This window comes from Vipera berus, assembly GCF_964194415.1.
Source record: "Vipera berus genome assembly, chromosome: 3".
NCBI lineage: Eukaryota > Metazoa > Chordata > Lepidosauria > Squamata > Viperidae > Vipera > Vipera berus.
Window position 1 is genome coordinate 14,305,117 of NC_138204.1, and position 17,237 is coordinate 14,322,353.

The 17,237-nt window shown below is 38.1% G+C and overlaps 1 protein-coding gene across 1 annotated transcript in view; it reads left to right on the forward strand.

Moving 5' to 3' along the window:
- Nucleotides 1-17,237, forward strand: part of LOC308665584 (piezo-type mechanosensitive ion channel component 2-like) — a gene marked incomplete at both ends in the record, with an annotated part of 78,181 nt that overhangs the window by 5,840 nt on the left and 55,104 nt on the right. The window contains 9 exons of the mRNA XM_081323648.1: nt 4,022-4,101; nt 4,524-4,619; nt 5,212-5,326; nt 7,905-8,038; nt 9,487-9,750; nt 10,367-10,472; nt 11,825-12,006; nt 12,897-13,045; nt 14,421-14,597. Coding sequence (XP_081179774.1) covers nt 4,022-4,101; nt 4,524-4,619; nt 5,212-5,326; nt 7,905-8,038; nt 9,487-9,750; nt 10,367-10,472; nt 11,825-12,006; nt 12,897-13,045; nt 14,421-14,597 — 1,303 coding nt within the window. The remainder of the gene's footprint in view (nt 1-4,021; nt 4,102-4,523; nt 4,620-5,211; nt 5,327-7,904; nt 8,039-9,486; nt 9,751-10,366; nt 10,473-11,824; nt 12,007-12,896; nt 13,046-14,420; nt 14,598-17,237) is intronic.

Below are 17,237 nucleotides of genomic sequence, written 5' to 3' on the forward strand. Positions count from 1 at the left end.
TTCACCATATTGTTCACTTTAAGTCCTGGTTGCAGTTTGCCATTGGAAAAAAATGACTTGAGCTGAAAAAGTGCAGAGCACATAGCATACAAAATATTTCTGAAATTTTACTTTGTTTAGTTTAACATTATTTCTGTATTGTTTTAGATTTAGGAAAATGAAAATAAGAAAAATAAATCCAGGTGCTTATCCTAGGAAAGGCTACCAGTTTTCAGTGCTTCCTATGTACATGTGCATCTAAATTATTTGCATATTCATCCTAAATAATAGGATTGTAGTTTTGCTCATTCACATTTATGTACTTGCAAATTATTATTTGAAGTGGCTCTACTCAGAGGAAAATATTATACATATTTCACTGAATTATGAAGCAAAACATATGTTCCCAATTTGCTTGCACTCTTCAGATGTGTTGGACCAAAATTCTGAAGTTTTGTTATACATGACAGGGAATTTTGGAAAATCAAGTCCACCAGATTTCATGGGTGCCCAAAAGCAGAAGCCTGAAATAGACTGAGGGAGTAGAATTTGCAGATTCAGGGAAGTTTCCTTTTTTAAAATTTTTTTTTATTTGGGGTTGATGTATACATTATGAATTCCTGAGAGCAGGAATCTAATCTAAGCAATGATTAGCTAAGCAGGTATGGTAACTATAACAAAACGCTTAGTTCTATAATTGTAACAGAAAATACATCAAGGAATATTAAAGTTTGAAGTTGGCTCTGAAAATGGTATTTGGCAACCATTATGGTAACACTATAAGGGACATGGTGGCTCAGTGGGTTAGGATGCTGAGCTTGTCGATCAGATGGTCGGCAGTTTGGCGGGTCAAATCCCGAGTGCCGCGTAACAGAGTGAGCGCCTGTTACTCGTCCCAGCTTCTGCCAACCTAGCAGTTCGAAAGCACGTAAAAATGCAAGTAGAAAAATAGGGACCACTCCGGTGGGAAGGTAACAGTGGTCTGTGCGCCTTTGGCGTCTAGTCATGCCGGCCACATGACCATGGAGACGTCCTCGGACAAGCGCTGGCTCTTCGGCTTTGAAACGGAGATGAGCACCGGCCCCTAGAGTTGGAAACGACTAGCACACATGTGCAAGGGAACCTTTACCTGTACCTTTATGGTAACACCAGCTTAGCCTGGAAAGGGTAAGCTTGCTCCATTTTAAATTTCTTAGGTATCACTTTGAAGAGAGGAGGGAGAGACAACCTGACAGCTTTTCAAGATTAAAGCTATTCCTTTCAAGCAGTCCAAATCAGGGAAAAAGTCTATCAGAACCCTATTTTTTTTACAAGTTACAATAAGAGAAATCTGGCACCCTGATACTGTTTCTTTTACACTCCCTATTTATGCAAGAGAATCAAGGCTGGGCAATTTTGAGTTTCTTTTGACTCCCTCTTCCCTTCTCAGGTTAAGCTCTTGTTTATGCAACACCTTTTCAATCACTTCTTCAAGGACATCTCTGTTCTTGCTCTGCATATGCATGGGGCAAAACCTAACATCTGCATTGCTATAACCTCCCAGAAAGAGAGTCCAAGAATTGTGCTCTGTTTTGTATGCTTGGGAAGAAAGATAGAAGAATATGAACCAGATTAACAATCTCTGAGAAAAAGACCATGTAGAATGATGGGCAATGAAGAGACACGGAAAAAATCCTTAACCCCCTATCAATATTATACATGTGATCAGCTGGTTAGGTTTAAATTAGATGTTGAGGAATTAGTTCCATTGGATCCACTCCTCCAACATGTATGAATCTGAGTTTTTTCAGTCTGTTTTATTTTAAATGCTTGCAAAAATAAACTGGAGTATCAAAAGGAAAAAAAAGATAATGTATTGCATAGTTCTGAAGAACATTTTGTGACTTTCTCCTTTTGCTAGAGATAGCACTGTCCAGAACTGTAATCCTTTAATCTATGCATTATGCATATTACAAACCCAAAATGTTTTAAAAGTGTTGGAACTAAACAAGATATATAGCTTGGCTTGTATGAAATGGTAGTAATAATACTATGTTATGGCTTATTGTTGCATTATTTCATCGATCCATTAAGAAGGATGCTGCTGCTATTATTATGCAATGATTATATGCTAGTGGATTAATATACCGTGTCACTATTATTATTCTTCTGTTTTTATAAAAAAAAATCTCTGCAGCTTTTCTTCTACTGTCTTTTTCTCTAGGATCTTGGGCATAGTGCCACTTATTAAGACAAACATTACAGTACCTTGGAAACTACACATTCATCCTCACCTAAACTGGCCAGTGGCTTTGAATCCTTTTTTACTTCTTGCCCTGTATTATTTATTGGTCAGAATGTTGCAGCAGTGGGCATTGCTTGCTAAGGTAGGGTGTATATTAAAATTGAGTATGAATCAGCCAGACCTTTGAGATTTCCTCGTAGGGATACAGAATTATCTAATTTGGCTTCTATTCCTGTTCTACTTGCATTTGACTGATCCTTCTATTTTTATAAGTCTCCTTTTCAATAGTATTAAACCTTCCACTTCTGGTTACCATTTGAGAAAAAGTCCAGCTAGCCATTATGTATGTGTGTATGCTTGTGGTTGATGAGATTTTGTCGAGACCTTTTAAATAGGGTTGTATGTTAACGTCTCTGCTGAACTGATTTGAAAGAAATGGATCTTTATCCTACAAATACAATTGGGTTGTTCTAAGGGTGTCAAACTGCCGGCCCGCGGGCCGGACGCATCACGACAAAACCACGCCCACCCCATTGCCGGCAATGGGGAAAAAGCTCCGATACATCGCGCGATGTCACGTGACGTCGTGAGTTTGACACCCCTGTTCTAAGGGATGTATTATTATTGGAACTTTGTCAACATTTCAGATTTTTCTGGGTTGATCTCGAGACAGAATAAACTATCATGATCTGTGCCTCAAAAATTAAGAATATGAGTCTTAGCAGGCAATTTCCCCCCTGAAAATGATAAGACCAACACAATTGCCTGTTTCAACTCTCAAACACATTTGCACTAAGTAGCAGGATTGTTGATTGGGGACAATACAAATAGTCCTCATTTTTTAAGGACCCTGATTGGGACTGGCAACTCCATCTCTAAGGAAAGCGAATGTTACATAAAACATCTCATGATTGCTCCCACTTAATGATGCCAGTTTCAACAGACCCTGTTGCTGTTGTTAAGCAAATCCCATGTGGTCATTAGATGAGGACCCACCCTGATCCAAGCCATTCTTCTTGCAAGGCAGAGACTGCCTCCACTTCAGTTTCCCCCCCCCATTTGTCTTTTGGCCACTTGCCTACACTGCTGCTACTACTGCCACCATTGCCAGCCACTGTGCCCACTGCCCCTGCAGGCCACTGTACCTGCTGCTACTGCTGATAGAAAACAATACAATCCTTCCCACTTCCATGGCTGCTGTTGCTGCTGCCCCCATTATCAGCCACTCCCACCAATCACTGGCCATCGCTGCACCTGCTGTGGGCGATGGACAGCAGATGGTGGTAATAATTGTGGATGGTAGGTAGTAGGGGGTAGTAGCACTGGTGGGTGCAGTGATCAGTGCCAAACAATACGCCAGACAAGGAACCATCAAGGAGAAAACCACACTCCTACCAGGCAAGCTCTTATCTATAAACAGGCAGCAAACCCCACACTCAGTCACACTAGTTGGGCAAGGAGACATTTGCAAGCAAACAGCTCAGAGACCACTAAGGACTTTACATTTTAACCATGAGCTAAAAATGTTCTCTTCTCTGGGAAGATATTTCTTCTGTTTCAGTCACAAGATTTTTAAAAGATTATTTGATATGCACACATGCACATATGTACACTCATGTACATACCTACTACTGTACAAGCATATTTACTGTAACTCAGTCTTCTGCTCAAAGGCACATGAGGTGATGCAAGATAGAAGTAAAACATAAACTCTGTTAGCTGCAGCAGTTATATTTAATAACCATGCATAGGAAAAATAATTTGTTATGAGACAGGGGAATAAACTGCATTTTATATTAGGCACAATGTATGTTTCAGATTTTTCCTATATTGTTTCTAGTGCCCTAAGGGAAACCTCCCCAACTCTGTTGCAGTCCTGTGTTAGTTCTGCTAAGAAGGTACATGTATTAGATCTTGCTAGTATATCAGATACATACAATGCCTGCTTGATCCTAAATTCTGTAATCAACCTTTTTTAAAAAAATCTATTCTGACTGTGTGAGATCTCATTTAAGGAGCAAAGGATGCACACAAGAAAAATGAACTGAGTTATTTGGCTAATATCAAGTATTAGGCTTTTAGTTAGGAGAAAAATGGCTGAAATAAAGGGCTGTGAGAAGATATTCCTAGCTATTGAGAAGATTCTACATTCCTTACTTTCATACCTTCTGTTCCTTAAAATGATCACTTCGTCTGCTATGAAATGGTTATAGATCCAGGTTTAAACAAATGGCTCAGAGTATAAACCATGGATATAAAATAGTATGTTTTATTGTTTTCATGATTCCTTTCCTCTGTTTAAATTAATGCATCATTTTAGGAACCCAAAGAAGAAGTTATTCAGTTCCATTCTGAAGACTTTGTAGAAGTTAAGATGCATTCTAAGCTTCAGGTGAGCATGGATGCCAATGTCAAGGTAAAATGCTATTAAAGGAGTGATCATAATCCTTGTCAAAGAAATCACATAACTGTAACCCAGGACATCCAGACAAATGATTTCTTGATACGGGGACTATTTTGGAAACTTTGCGGTGAGATAATTAGAGAAAAATACTCTATGTCCCATTATTGCTGCCTTCTAAAAGGGAACATTCAGCTGTGCACAAGAAAAAAATACAATCTGAAGTGAAGGCTGACAAAATAAGAAAAATGGTCCACTGAATTTTGATTTGTTATTAGGTACTGAGAATAGTTTGTACAGATGGTTTGCTGTTTGTTTCCAGTTATGCTCAGGTTGTACATATATCTCGTTCTTTTCAATAACCCCAAATCTCTAGTTTGTCTTCCCAAGATAGCCCATAAAAGTTCTTACTGTAGCGTGCCTGTATCATAGATTAGGCATAAGAGCCTATGAAACTTTGGGACCTAACAAAAATGAAAAAATAAATAAATAAAACAAAATTAATAGTGCTCTTGGACAAAAGAAAAGGTGTAGCACATCTTGTGTGTGATACCTCTTTAACCTTTCTTCTTTGTATAAAATCAAAACCCTTCCATTATTTGTCTAGGTGGTTTCGCTTTCAAGTGAAATTCCGCAGGAATGCCTCCTTTTGCAATATCAGAATCATAGCTGTTGCAGTATAGATGGCTACATCAATCAAGGACGCAGTATTTCTCTATCAGGTATACCATATATTGCATATTCCATGTTGCATATTGAGTGCCGAGATCATTCTGTTTGCCCCATAGAAATACTGTACAGAGAAATAGTTACTATACTAGTGCATAGAGCTCCTACACTGACAACAGAGAAGTATCTTATCTCATTTTAAGAGAATAACAGAGTTGGAAGAGACCTTGGAGGTTTTTTAGTCCAATGCTCTGCTCAAGCAGGAGATCCTGTACCATTTCACACAAATGGTTGTCCAGTCTCTTTTTAAAAGCCTCCAGTAAGGCTTTTAAAAGTAACTTCTGAAGGCAAACCATTCCACTGGCTTATTATTCTCACTGTCAGGTGCTCTGGAAAATAGGTTGACCCCCCTCTTCTTTGTGGCAGTCCCTCAAGTATTGGAACACTTGTCACCCCTAATCCTTCTTTTCACTTCTTTTCCTGCAACCATTCTTTTAAACATATTTAAATATTTTATTTTCATGAAATATTTATTTAATATTTAAATAATTGTATATCTATTTAATAATAAATATTTAAAATAATTAAATATTTTTGTAATATTTAATATTTAAATATTTAAAATATTAAATATTTAAACATTTAATATGATAGATTTAAAAATTTTTAAATGTAAAATATTCTTGCATGAATTTTAGTATGCATTGAATGCTAAAGCAGAACCAAATACAAAATGTAAAATGCAGAATGCATCATCAGATTGGTTTTCTGTCAATTATTCCACTCAACTTTTATTGTTAGCTTTGCCTACAAATATTGCAAAAAATACTTCTTGCATTCTATTGTCTTCTTGTTATCTGTGTATGAAAGTTTTGAACAAAATGCTAATGTATCACTGCCAATTAATGATAATATTTCTTGCATTTGCTGAAATGAACTTGAATCCATAAATAACTGCTTAAGTGTTAGAGCATGTCATTTTCATGACAAAAGGGTGAGGGTTAATCCCAGGCATGTCCAAGTAAGTCTATACGAAAGTCTGTCTAGCCTACAAATTGCTTCTAATCAGGGTCTTTGATTCTGAGTTATATTGTATGATTCAACTTAAGACAACATCTTATTCTCCTGGACTAAATTACATTAAATTTATTATTCTTGAAGGTGCCTATAGCTCTTTGTTATTATCATGAAATGTGGATATTTACCACATATTTTTATTCAAACTTATGCCCTGCAGGAGTTGTTGTTGTTGTTAGTTGCAAAGTCGTCTCCGACCCCTTGCGACCCCATGGACAACGTTCCTCCAGGCCTTGCTGTTCTCTACCATCTTCTGGAGTCCATTTAAGCTCACACCTACTGCTTCAGTGACTCCATCCAGCCACCTCATTCTCTGTCGTCCCCTTCTTCTCTTGCCCTCAACCTTTCCCAGCATTAGGCTCTTCTCCAGTGAGTCCTTCCTTCTCATTAGGTGGCCAAAGTATTTGAGTTTCAACTTCAGGATCTGGCTTTCTAAAGAGCAGTCAGGGTTGATCTCCTCTAGGACTGACCGGTTTGATCGCCTTGCAGTCCAAGGGACTTGCAGGAGTCTTCTCCAGCACCATAGTTCAAAGGCCTCAATTCTTTGGTGCTCAGCCTTTCTTATGGTCCAGCTCTTGCAGCCATACATTGCAACTGGGAAAACCATGGCCTTGACTATATGGACTTTTGTTGGCAGGCTGATGTCTCTGCTTTTTAGTATTCTGTCTAGATTTGCCATAGCTTTCCTCCCCAGGAGCATCTTTTAATTTCTTGAATGCAGTCCCCATCTGCGGTGATCTTGGAGCCCAGGAAAATAAAATCTGTCACTACCTCCATTGCTTCCCCATCTATTTGCCAGGAATTGAGAGGGCCGGATGCCATGATCTTGGTCTTCTTAATGTTGAGTTTCAAGCCAATTTTTGCACTCTCCTTCTTCACCCGCATCAAGAGGCTCGTTAGTTCCTCTTCACTTTCTGCTATTAGAGTGGTATCATCTGCATGTCCTAGTTTGTTGATATTTCTCCTGGTAATCATAATTCCAACTTTTGATTCATCTAGCCCTGCCTTTCTCATGATGTGCTCTGCATATAAGTTGACAGTATACAACCCTGCAGGAGTGCTGGTCCATAATTTCAGTCAAACTCAGCATGTCATGTTTCATCAAACCACCCATAGTGATCAATCTAGGTCATTTATAGGGGGATTTTATAAGGAAGTAAGAGAGCGGGGTCCTTGACCCTTGCAAGTCAGTTGATTTTCCCTTTCAAATACCTTCTCTTAAGACTCCTTTTAATTACCGGTATTAGTTTATCCATTTTCAGTGTAACAATAACTTATGATTTGCTGGAAATAGAAGGAGGAATTGGAGGAAAGAGTATGTATAGCACAGAAGTAAAACACTGAATATGAAATGCTCATATATAAGTTAATGCTTGTTGCTTATTTCCTTCCTTCCCTCCCTCCCTCCTCCACCCATTTGCTGAACTTTTCAAAGTGGGTTTCATGGACACTAGGTTATTTTCACCAAATAAAATAAACTGAAAACAGATTTGCAAGAAACCTGGACATTGCTTGTAATTTGCCATTTTTCCAAATTTAATATTTTTTTTGCAGAGCACACAGTATATTCTGAAATCTCCCCAGAAGTTAATGAAAAATGTAACATGGAAAAAAAATATAGTACATTCTTAGCATTGGGACAATTCATTACAAATCAGAGCTATGTCATTGCATTAATTACTACGATGGTAAGAACTTTCTTTTGTGGTTTTTAAAGAAGTGTCAGCATCAGCAACCAGGCATTCCTGCATTGCTGTTTTACAGAACCTGTTGCCTTCCAAATGTCCAAAAGGATTTCCAGGTTGGCTGAATGCCTTCCTAATAAATCAAAATTTCAAAGTCATCTGAACAGAGATTTTGGAAATTATAAATATGCACATCTGGATGTCCCCAGAATTATCTACTTTGAACTTGATTCTGCTGACCTTGTTCACAGTTCTTTGTCTTATTGTGTTATGCCTTCCAGCTCTCCATTTTAAGGCCCACGTCTTAAATCAAAGTTATATCCATAATGACACCTATATGATCATTCTGAAGTTATATTTAAGTATATTTTTCTATAAAGTTGTTAAGATTAAAATTATGGCTTCATTCATAAAATAGGGTTAACCTAGCTATTGAATTCATCCACATTCAAGATTTGCACAATATACTGTACCATAAACTAACCAAATGTGGTACGTTTGCACAACGTGTTAAAACTACAAAAAGTGAACGCTAGGGAAGTACATTCTATAAGTGCATCTGGTAGATCTTTACAGGAGTGATTAAGAGTGTTATGTGAATATAGTCAATTAAGAGATACTAGTATTTGCTTAGGGACGCGGTGGCTCAGTGGGTTAGGACGCTGAGCTTGTCGATCAGAAGGTCGGCAGTTTGGCGGGTCGAATCCCGAGTGCCGCATAACAGAGTGAGCGCCTGTTACTCGTCCCAGCTTCTGCCAACCTAGCCGTTCGAAAGCACGTAAAAATGCAAGTAGAAAAATAGGGACCACTACGGTGGGAAGGTAACAGCGTTCCGTACGCCTTTGGCGTCTAGTCATGCCGGCCACATGACCACGGAGACGTCCTCGGACAAGCGCTGGCTCTTCGGCTTTGAAACGGAGATGAGCACCGGCCCCTAGAGTCGGAAACGACTAGCACGCATGTGCGGGGGAACCTTTACCTTTACCTTAGTATTTGCTTATACCATGGACAGATGGAACAACCAACAGAAAGGTGCTGAATCGTATAAAACCAGAAAGTTCACTAGAAGCCAAAATCGCAAGACCATGCCTAATTTACTTTGGCCAAGTCATGTGTGCAAATTCATTGGAGAAGTCAATGATGCTAGTTAGTGGACAAAAAAGAAGGGGCAATCAAAGAATTTGATGGCTTGATACCATCAAAGCTGATACAAAGATGAACTTCCAACAACTAAAAGAAGCTGTGCTTGATAGGTTAACCTGGAGAACATTTGCCCATAAAGTTGCCAAAAGTCACACACAACTGAATGTTGGAGAATGAAATAAGAAATGTGTCTTGTTATATGCTGGCTATATTTTTACAGTCCTATTATCCGTATTGGTCTATGAAGCTGCGACCTTATCAAAATCTGTCTGCTTTGAAATACATAATTTCTATGCATTCCTTCATAGGTTTGGAGTATCACCTACAGTAGCTGGCTAACGTTTGTTCTGCTAATTTGGTCTTGTATAATTTGGATGGTACATGACCATCACCTCTATGCCTTACGCAGTTTACCCTTTCTTGTCACCTATGGAAATGTGCTGGTGATTCTTAATTTTATTGTGGGACTGAATCTTTCACAAGAGGAATTATTTCCAGGAGTTGCAACTTCATTACTCATTGACTTAGATTTGAAACCTTATTCTCTTCCCTGTGTCCATCTGGGAGCCAAGGTGAGCATATACTTGCTAAAATGAACAGCTACGTAGTTTGGTCTAATGCAGAGGTCCCCAACCTTTTGAGCACCTGGGATCGGTTCCATTGAGAGAGGTTTTTCTGCTGACCAGAGGGGCCGTGATTTCATGTACTGTCTGCATCCTGCAGGTGGGGCTTTTCTTGTTTGGGTGGCCCGGTTTCTGGCTTACCATGGTCCAGTGCCGGTCTAGTAGTTAAGGCATCAGGCTAGAAGCTGGGAGACTGTGAGTTCCAGTCCCACCTTAGGTATGAAAACCACTCTGTGATCTTGGGCTAGTAACTTTCGCTCTTTCACAGCCCAACACACCTCACAGGGTTGTTGTTGTGGAGAAAATAGGAGACAGAAGGACTAATGAATAGATATTTTCACCACTTTGAGTTGTTTATAAAAATAATAAAGAAACAATATAAACTAACAAGCAATAAATAAATAATAAATACATTTCAGAAAGACACTCTGTATACTCTACTGCCCTTGTAATCAGTAGGTTGCAGGGTGCTGAAGAGATAGCAAAATTGAAGCCACACTTCCAGTGCTGGCTACTTCTCATATACATGTTTCTCAACAAAAATACCTATGTGGTTCTGTTGCAGATTTTATATCAGTTAACTTTCTGGTTGTTGTTGAAGCAGTATGTGATGCAAAGACAGAAGCAAAAAAAGGAGGAATTTCTCAAAGAAGTGATAGTATATCAAACTGGTAAGAACATTTAATATTGAGTAAAGTCACCCTGATCCTTTGCCCCTCTCTTTAAAATGGATTTTAAAAGCCTTAATTCAGTCCAGCTACAGTGGCAGAGAAACTAAATTAGGAAATAGTCTCAAGTTACACAAAGACAGATTCTGCCTGATGGTTAGGGGGGAAAAGCCCCGCTTCATTGTAGGAGAAGTTTGAGAGTAGAACCTATTTATGGGTTTTCTAAGATGTGTTCAGGTTGAATATGGGTAGCCATAAATCATGAATTCTTTCATTTGGATTTATTTTTTTTGTAACTCTAGGGCAGTGTTAACAGCTTGCTGGCTGGGGAATTCTGAGAGCTGAAGTCCACTCTTAAAGTTGCCAAAGTAGAGAAACACTATGCTAATGATTATAAACTATGTTTTTCTATTGACTTTGGTCATCTTGTGGCAAGTCGGTGTACTTCAGTCTCTACTACAACTTCACTGGAACTTCAGTATGTCAGGGAAAAAATACAGGCAACCCTATAGGTGAATCTAATCCCAATCTTTCTACTCTATTTCACAGCCTTCATTAAAAAAAGATTGATTTCCCTGTTTAAAAATCAGTGAGTTGCACACCAGACTCTGCCCCCCACCTGCTCCCAATTTCTGGGTTCAAGAAATCTGTTATTCTCTACACCACCTCCTAGCACTGAAAGCATATAGGGGTGTATGGCCATGAATGCATGCTAGCATCTTTTTTGTGTGTGTGTTGATTGAGGGCAAAATTATTTTCATTATTCTGGAAGCCAGGTTAACTCAGGGTTGTTGGTGGTTGTGTTTCAGTCTTATTTTTCTGTACTGTCCTATTGGTGAGTGAGAGGAAAAACAAGTTGACTCATGTTGGAGCCACCAGGCATGAGGATGATTGATGCTGTATTCAAACTGTTTCAAAAAGGATTGAAAACTGTATGGTCTGAGAGTGTATGAGTCTATTAAAATGAGGAATGGGAATATGTATTGTTGGGGAGGAGATGGATGCTACATATATTATTACACTTTGTGCATATAGAAGTGTTCAATGAACAATTATTCAATGTAGAATATTTCATTCTTAAGAAAAAAGAGGGGACATACCTGCATATATAGGTAGCATTGTAGTGGAGGTGGAGGGAAAGTGGGTATTCTGTGCTTATTCCAAGCTCAATCGTATCTAGAGCTGTTCAGCAGGAAATCCTGTGGAATCCAATGAGACTTGCTGCTAAGTAAGCATATACTGGATTATAATCTTATACCACAAGTAGTCAAATGTAATAACATTTATCTTAAAAGATCATTCTGGTCCATTAAATATTGATGATGCTCCTGATTGATTGTATGCTCCTGTTGCAGAAATGGACACACAGCAAAATCTGTTTGTTGAAATACTTGGTTCTATATTTAAGAGGATCCTAGTAAAATACTGGATTTACTTCTGTTCCATCATGTTCTTTATTGTCAGCTTCAATGGCAAAGTGGTCGTGTATAAAATTCTTTACATTATCCTTTTTCTGTTCTGTGTGGCTATGTATCAGGTAAGCAGATCTGGAATTTGAGACTTATGCTTGATTCCTAACTTCTGAAGGGAAAGGAAAGCGCTGCCAATTTCAAATCTGTTAGTTTGCCGTTCTTTTAATGCTTTATCTTTGAAATTTTAATCTTTTTCTATTTTTACATTAGTTTGCAATTTGTATAGAGGTTTGCAGAAAAATACATTTCCATATATTTTTTTCAAAGGCTTATAACTGGCTATAATGTTATTTATTTATTTTTATTTATTTAATTGGATTTGTATACCGCCCTTTCCCGAAGGACTCAGGGCGGTTTACAGGGTAATTAAAACAAGAAATACAAAAATTAAAAACAATTAAAAAGATTACAACTGTCCCTGAAAAAGTAAAAAACCCCAATTAAAATTAAAATTAAAATGCTCATAAAATTCTCTTATGCCACATTCCAGATGCCATTGTGTTTGCAGAAGTGCCTTAGAAGTTTCAAAGTGCCAACATTAAAAATACTTTCAAATTAGTTCATTCCTTGGCTTCAGAAATGCATGCATGTGATAGATTCACGTTAAATTATAATAAAAAAAATTCCCTTATAGCCTAGCCATGTTATTTTAATTCACATATGGGAGAAACTGTCTATTGTAGGTCTCAAAATGCAGTTATGATTACTGAGAATTTTCTTTTTTAAAATTTCTGAGGGTTGCACAAGAAGTTAAAATTCCTAAACAAAGAAAATAATTCCAGACACACTACATTTATCTACAGTCACAATTTTATATCAATATAAAGACAAATGGCCTTTGAAAACTCTGTAGCTTAGTTTAATTTGTTGTGACTCTTATCTACTATAAGTCTTCCAGTAAGTTATCTGATTATATTCAATACTAAGTTTGCAAAATTGAATTTGTTGGTTCCAGATTCATTATGAAGGATGGCGACGAGTCTTGAAAGGATTTTGGCTGATAAGTGTCTCCTATTCGATGATCGTCCTCATTGCTTTGTATACCTACCAGTTTGAGATGGTTTCTGCATTTTTCCTAAAAACTTTGGAAATATCAGAGGAAAGGTAAGGGCTTTAATTTAAGATTCTATATTCCTTTTGTATCTTGAGATTTTTTCCCCAAACTCTGTTGTATAATAACAAATAAGTAATTTGCTGCTGGTATTAAAATATAGATACCAATACTAGAGGGGATGCAGTGGCTCAGTGGGTTAGGACGCTGAGCTTGTCGATCGGAAGGTCGGCAGTTTGGCGGGTCGAATCCTGAGTGCTGCGTAACAGAGTGAGCACCTGTTACGCTTCTGCCAACCTTGCAGTTCGAAAGCATGTAAAAATGCAAGTAGAAAAATAGGGACCACTATGGTGGGAAGGTAACAGCGTTCTGTGCGCCTTTGGCGTCTAGTTATGCTGGCCACATGACCATGGAATCGTCCTCGGACAAGCGCTGGCTCTTCGGCTTTGAAAGGGAGATGAGCACCGGCCCCTAGAGTCGGAAACGACTAGCACGCATGTGCCTTACCAATACTAGATCAACTCAACTACAACTCTCAAATCTTCTCCAAATCTAATTCAGCTGTGGGCACCTCATGGCACATGCATATAGATGTTAGTACAGGTTGTTTTGTTTAATAAGCACTTGTATAGTGATCATTCAAATGGCCCTGAATGAGGGTGACTTACAACCACTCCTCAAAATTCCAGTAATTGGAATGTACTTGCATCACATTATTATGATACAGGTGTTTAGTAACCAGCTTGCAATTACAATGTTGCCATTTGCGACCTATACAACCAAAGTCAATGGGCAGAATTTCTAAAAGAAGGACCAACCAGGCCCGTCTTTGCCCAGAGAAGGTTATCTGAAGGAATTTAAGAGGAAGCATTCTGCTTCCAGCTGGCTGAGCCAGCCTCGATCCTTTTTCATAATAGGGTTGAATAGTTAGACAAGTTACTTGGCCTGGTTGTTAGGTTCAACCCATCAATCCATTGTCACATGAGATGGCATTTCTTCTTTAGGGAAAATATTCTTTAGAGAGCTGTGGTATATCAGATTATTACATGTAAGTTCTGCCAACATTTTTCCTTGCAGGGACCTATAAGCCACACATTTAGAACATTATTTACAGAAATAACTTTCCAGATCCACCCTATTTACCTGTTAAGTAAAGAGCTGTAAACAAGAATATTTAAATATGAGCTAGATTAAGACCTGATGGGTAGTCAAGGTGGCCAGAGGTGTGCAAGTGTGCTGAAATGTGTTTACCTGAGGAAAGGATAGAGAATGCCCTTTCTCTCTGAATAACTGGCTAGGTTCATCATTCTTTTAAATTAATAATCATACATGTATTTACTTATGTTTGAGTACCTGTAATGGGAAAGAATTCTTTTCCTCTTTTTCATCAGCTGAATCTGCATATATTTTTGTCTTTTCATTTGCCAGATTAAAAGATTTGGGTCTTGAACGGTTCAGCACAAAGGAACATTTTAGAAATATTATATTATCGTATGCCTTTCTTCTGACTTGTATCTTTCAAGTGCATAATTTCCATAAAGATTTCCTGAGGATCACAAATCTGACTAATATTTCTGTGAATCCATCCTCTTCTTCACCTGGCAGGTAATATGTGCAGACTAGTGTATTCAAAATACACTCTACAATAGAAAATACATTGATGGATGGATATGTGGTGTGTGTGTGTGTGTGTGTGTGTGTGAGAGAGAGAGAGAGAGAGAGAGAGAGAGAGAGAGAGAGAGGATAAATAGATGATAGACAGATAGATAGATAGATAGATAGATAGATAGATAGATAGATAGATAGATAGATAGAAAGATAAACTCCTCTTTAGAAATAAACATGTTTTATGTATATGTGTTCTTAGTAATGAATGTATGTATATACATATCTTCCCTTCTGAATGGATTGGGTCATGGAACTAGTAACCACTAGTTACTCATTACTAGTTATTCTTTTACTCTATGGAAATGGAAAGTAGATGATTTTGGCTTCATATTTCCTGTATTTCATATGGAAACGTAATTGCTCAGGGATAGAATTTCTTGAAAATAAATAGTCCCATGGTTATTCCTCAGGGCAAGTGCTAATTAGATAGCAATAGCGATAGCGATAGCAATAAGAGTTATATACCACTTCAAAGTGCTTTACATCACTCTCTAAGCAGTTTATAGAATCAGCATATTGCCCCCAACCATCTAGGTACTCATTTTACTGACCTCAGAAGGATGGAAGATTGAGTCAACCTTGAGCCGGTGAGAATCCTGGCAGTGAGCTAAATTAGCCTGCAATACTGCATTCTAACCACTATGCCAACACAATTCCTAGATCTCCTTAGATCTTTAAGAGATGACTCTGGGATGTTAAAATGACACTGATATGGGCTGGCCCAAAATTTGAGATCCAGTGTAGTGGTTACTGTGTTAAATTTGGAATGGGGAAACCCAGGTTCTACTCCATCCCCATGGACATTCGTATACCTTAGGCCATTCATTTTATCTCAATCCAACCTAACTTATAGGTGGTGATTGTTATGGGAAAATAAGTACCTGTCAAATAAAAATACTAAATATTCTCATCTGTCCCTTCCTCTTTTTGGTCTGGCTCCTCCTCAGCTATTTATCTGGCTTCAACACACTCCCCCACCTGGTTTTTATTCTCCTGACCCTATTTAGGGTTTTGCTTAAATGTGTGATTGTTTGAAACTGAATGATGTTGGGGCCATGCTCACTATCTCCAACCTCCGTGTCTTCTCATATCATTCACTCTCCAGCATAGAAAGTTCTACTCACATTCAGCAAAAAGTAATCAGAATTTTCTCTCCCACCACAAATCTGGCTTTCTTAAAGACCATGACAAGCAGCACCTACAATGCAACTATCTTAACTTTTATTCTTCTTCTTTTCTAATTGTTTATCAGAACTCTTATGTGAAGTAACTGGTTTTTATTACATCAGCTTTTCTCCAGCTTGCTTCTGGGCCTGTTGCACTGCATTTCCTACAATTTGCAAAATGTATTTAGCCAAATTATTCTTAACTCCATTAAGAGTTAAGTTGAGTCTCCTTCAAACCTAGTTGATCCACATGATTTATATGAACATATGCCTGCAATTTTCTTGGTATGATAATGAAATGGTTTACCACTGACTTCTGGTTTTTTTTTATTTGCAGTCTGGCTCACAGACTTGGAAGGTCTCCCATTTTGAGAGTTTCCATTCACAAGTTAGCTTCCTAGACCAATCAAGGTTTATCAGATGCTGCTGTCTGTTGATCCAGATTATCAAATATGGGAGGACTATAGAATATGGAAAGTGAAACAGGAGGATTTTTTCTTTAAGGGATGAAATATCTTTGCTACTATGATACTGGCTTTTAGTAATTGAAATTAAATAGGTGCTGAGATTTATGTTCTTTTTCTACCCAGTGACAAACAAATGGAGATTCTTGTGTATCTTCTGGTGAATAAGTGAGTTGGCTTTATGTCTTGAAACTTACGGTAAATAAATAAATAAATAAATGTATGTTCCCACGTAGATCTGAATTTGTGGCTTTATCTCTTGAAACTTACAATCAATCAATCAATCAATCAATCAATCAATAAATGTTCCCACGTAGATCTTTTTTGCACTGTGTGTCATTTGTGTCTCTGACCCCTCCCCCCATAGGCAGGCTTTTACTGTAGCCATGCATGCTTAACAGTTACTAACTATTAGAGTAGGGTGTCCAACTGCTGGCCCATGGACCGGATGCATCATGCCGAAACCGTGACCACCCCATTGCCAGCAATGGAAAAAAAGTCACGATACGTCGTGATGTCATGTGACGTTGCGAGTTTGACATCCCTGTCTTAGAGCTATGCAAATTTTTAAAATAAATTCCCACAAGGATGTGCATACATATATATGAAGCAGCCTTTGAGGCAGTTGTGTAAGGCTGAAAAAGACTGAAAGACTGAAAAAAGATGCAGCTGCTTTAATGCTTTGAAGAGGTGCTTTATATATATGCACTCCTTTGTATTGTGAAACACTTTTGTTGACAGATTGGCACACCCCTGCCAGTTATTGATCAAGCAGAAAGCTAGCCAAAGTTAACTTGCTTTCTAGAGTTGAATCATAAGTACTTTTAAAACCCAGATAAAATGAAATATTGCTAAAAGTATAAAATCACAGCCAGCAATTATTGCTCATGGAAATGTCCTGTTCCAAGAAGGGATGCATTTCTGAATATTGATAGGGTGCTGAATGT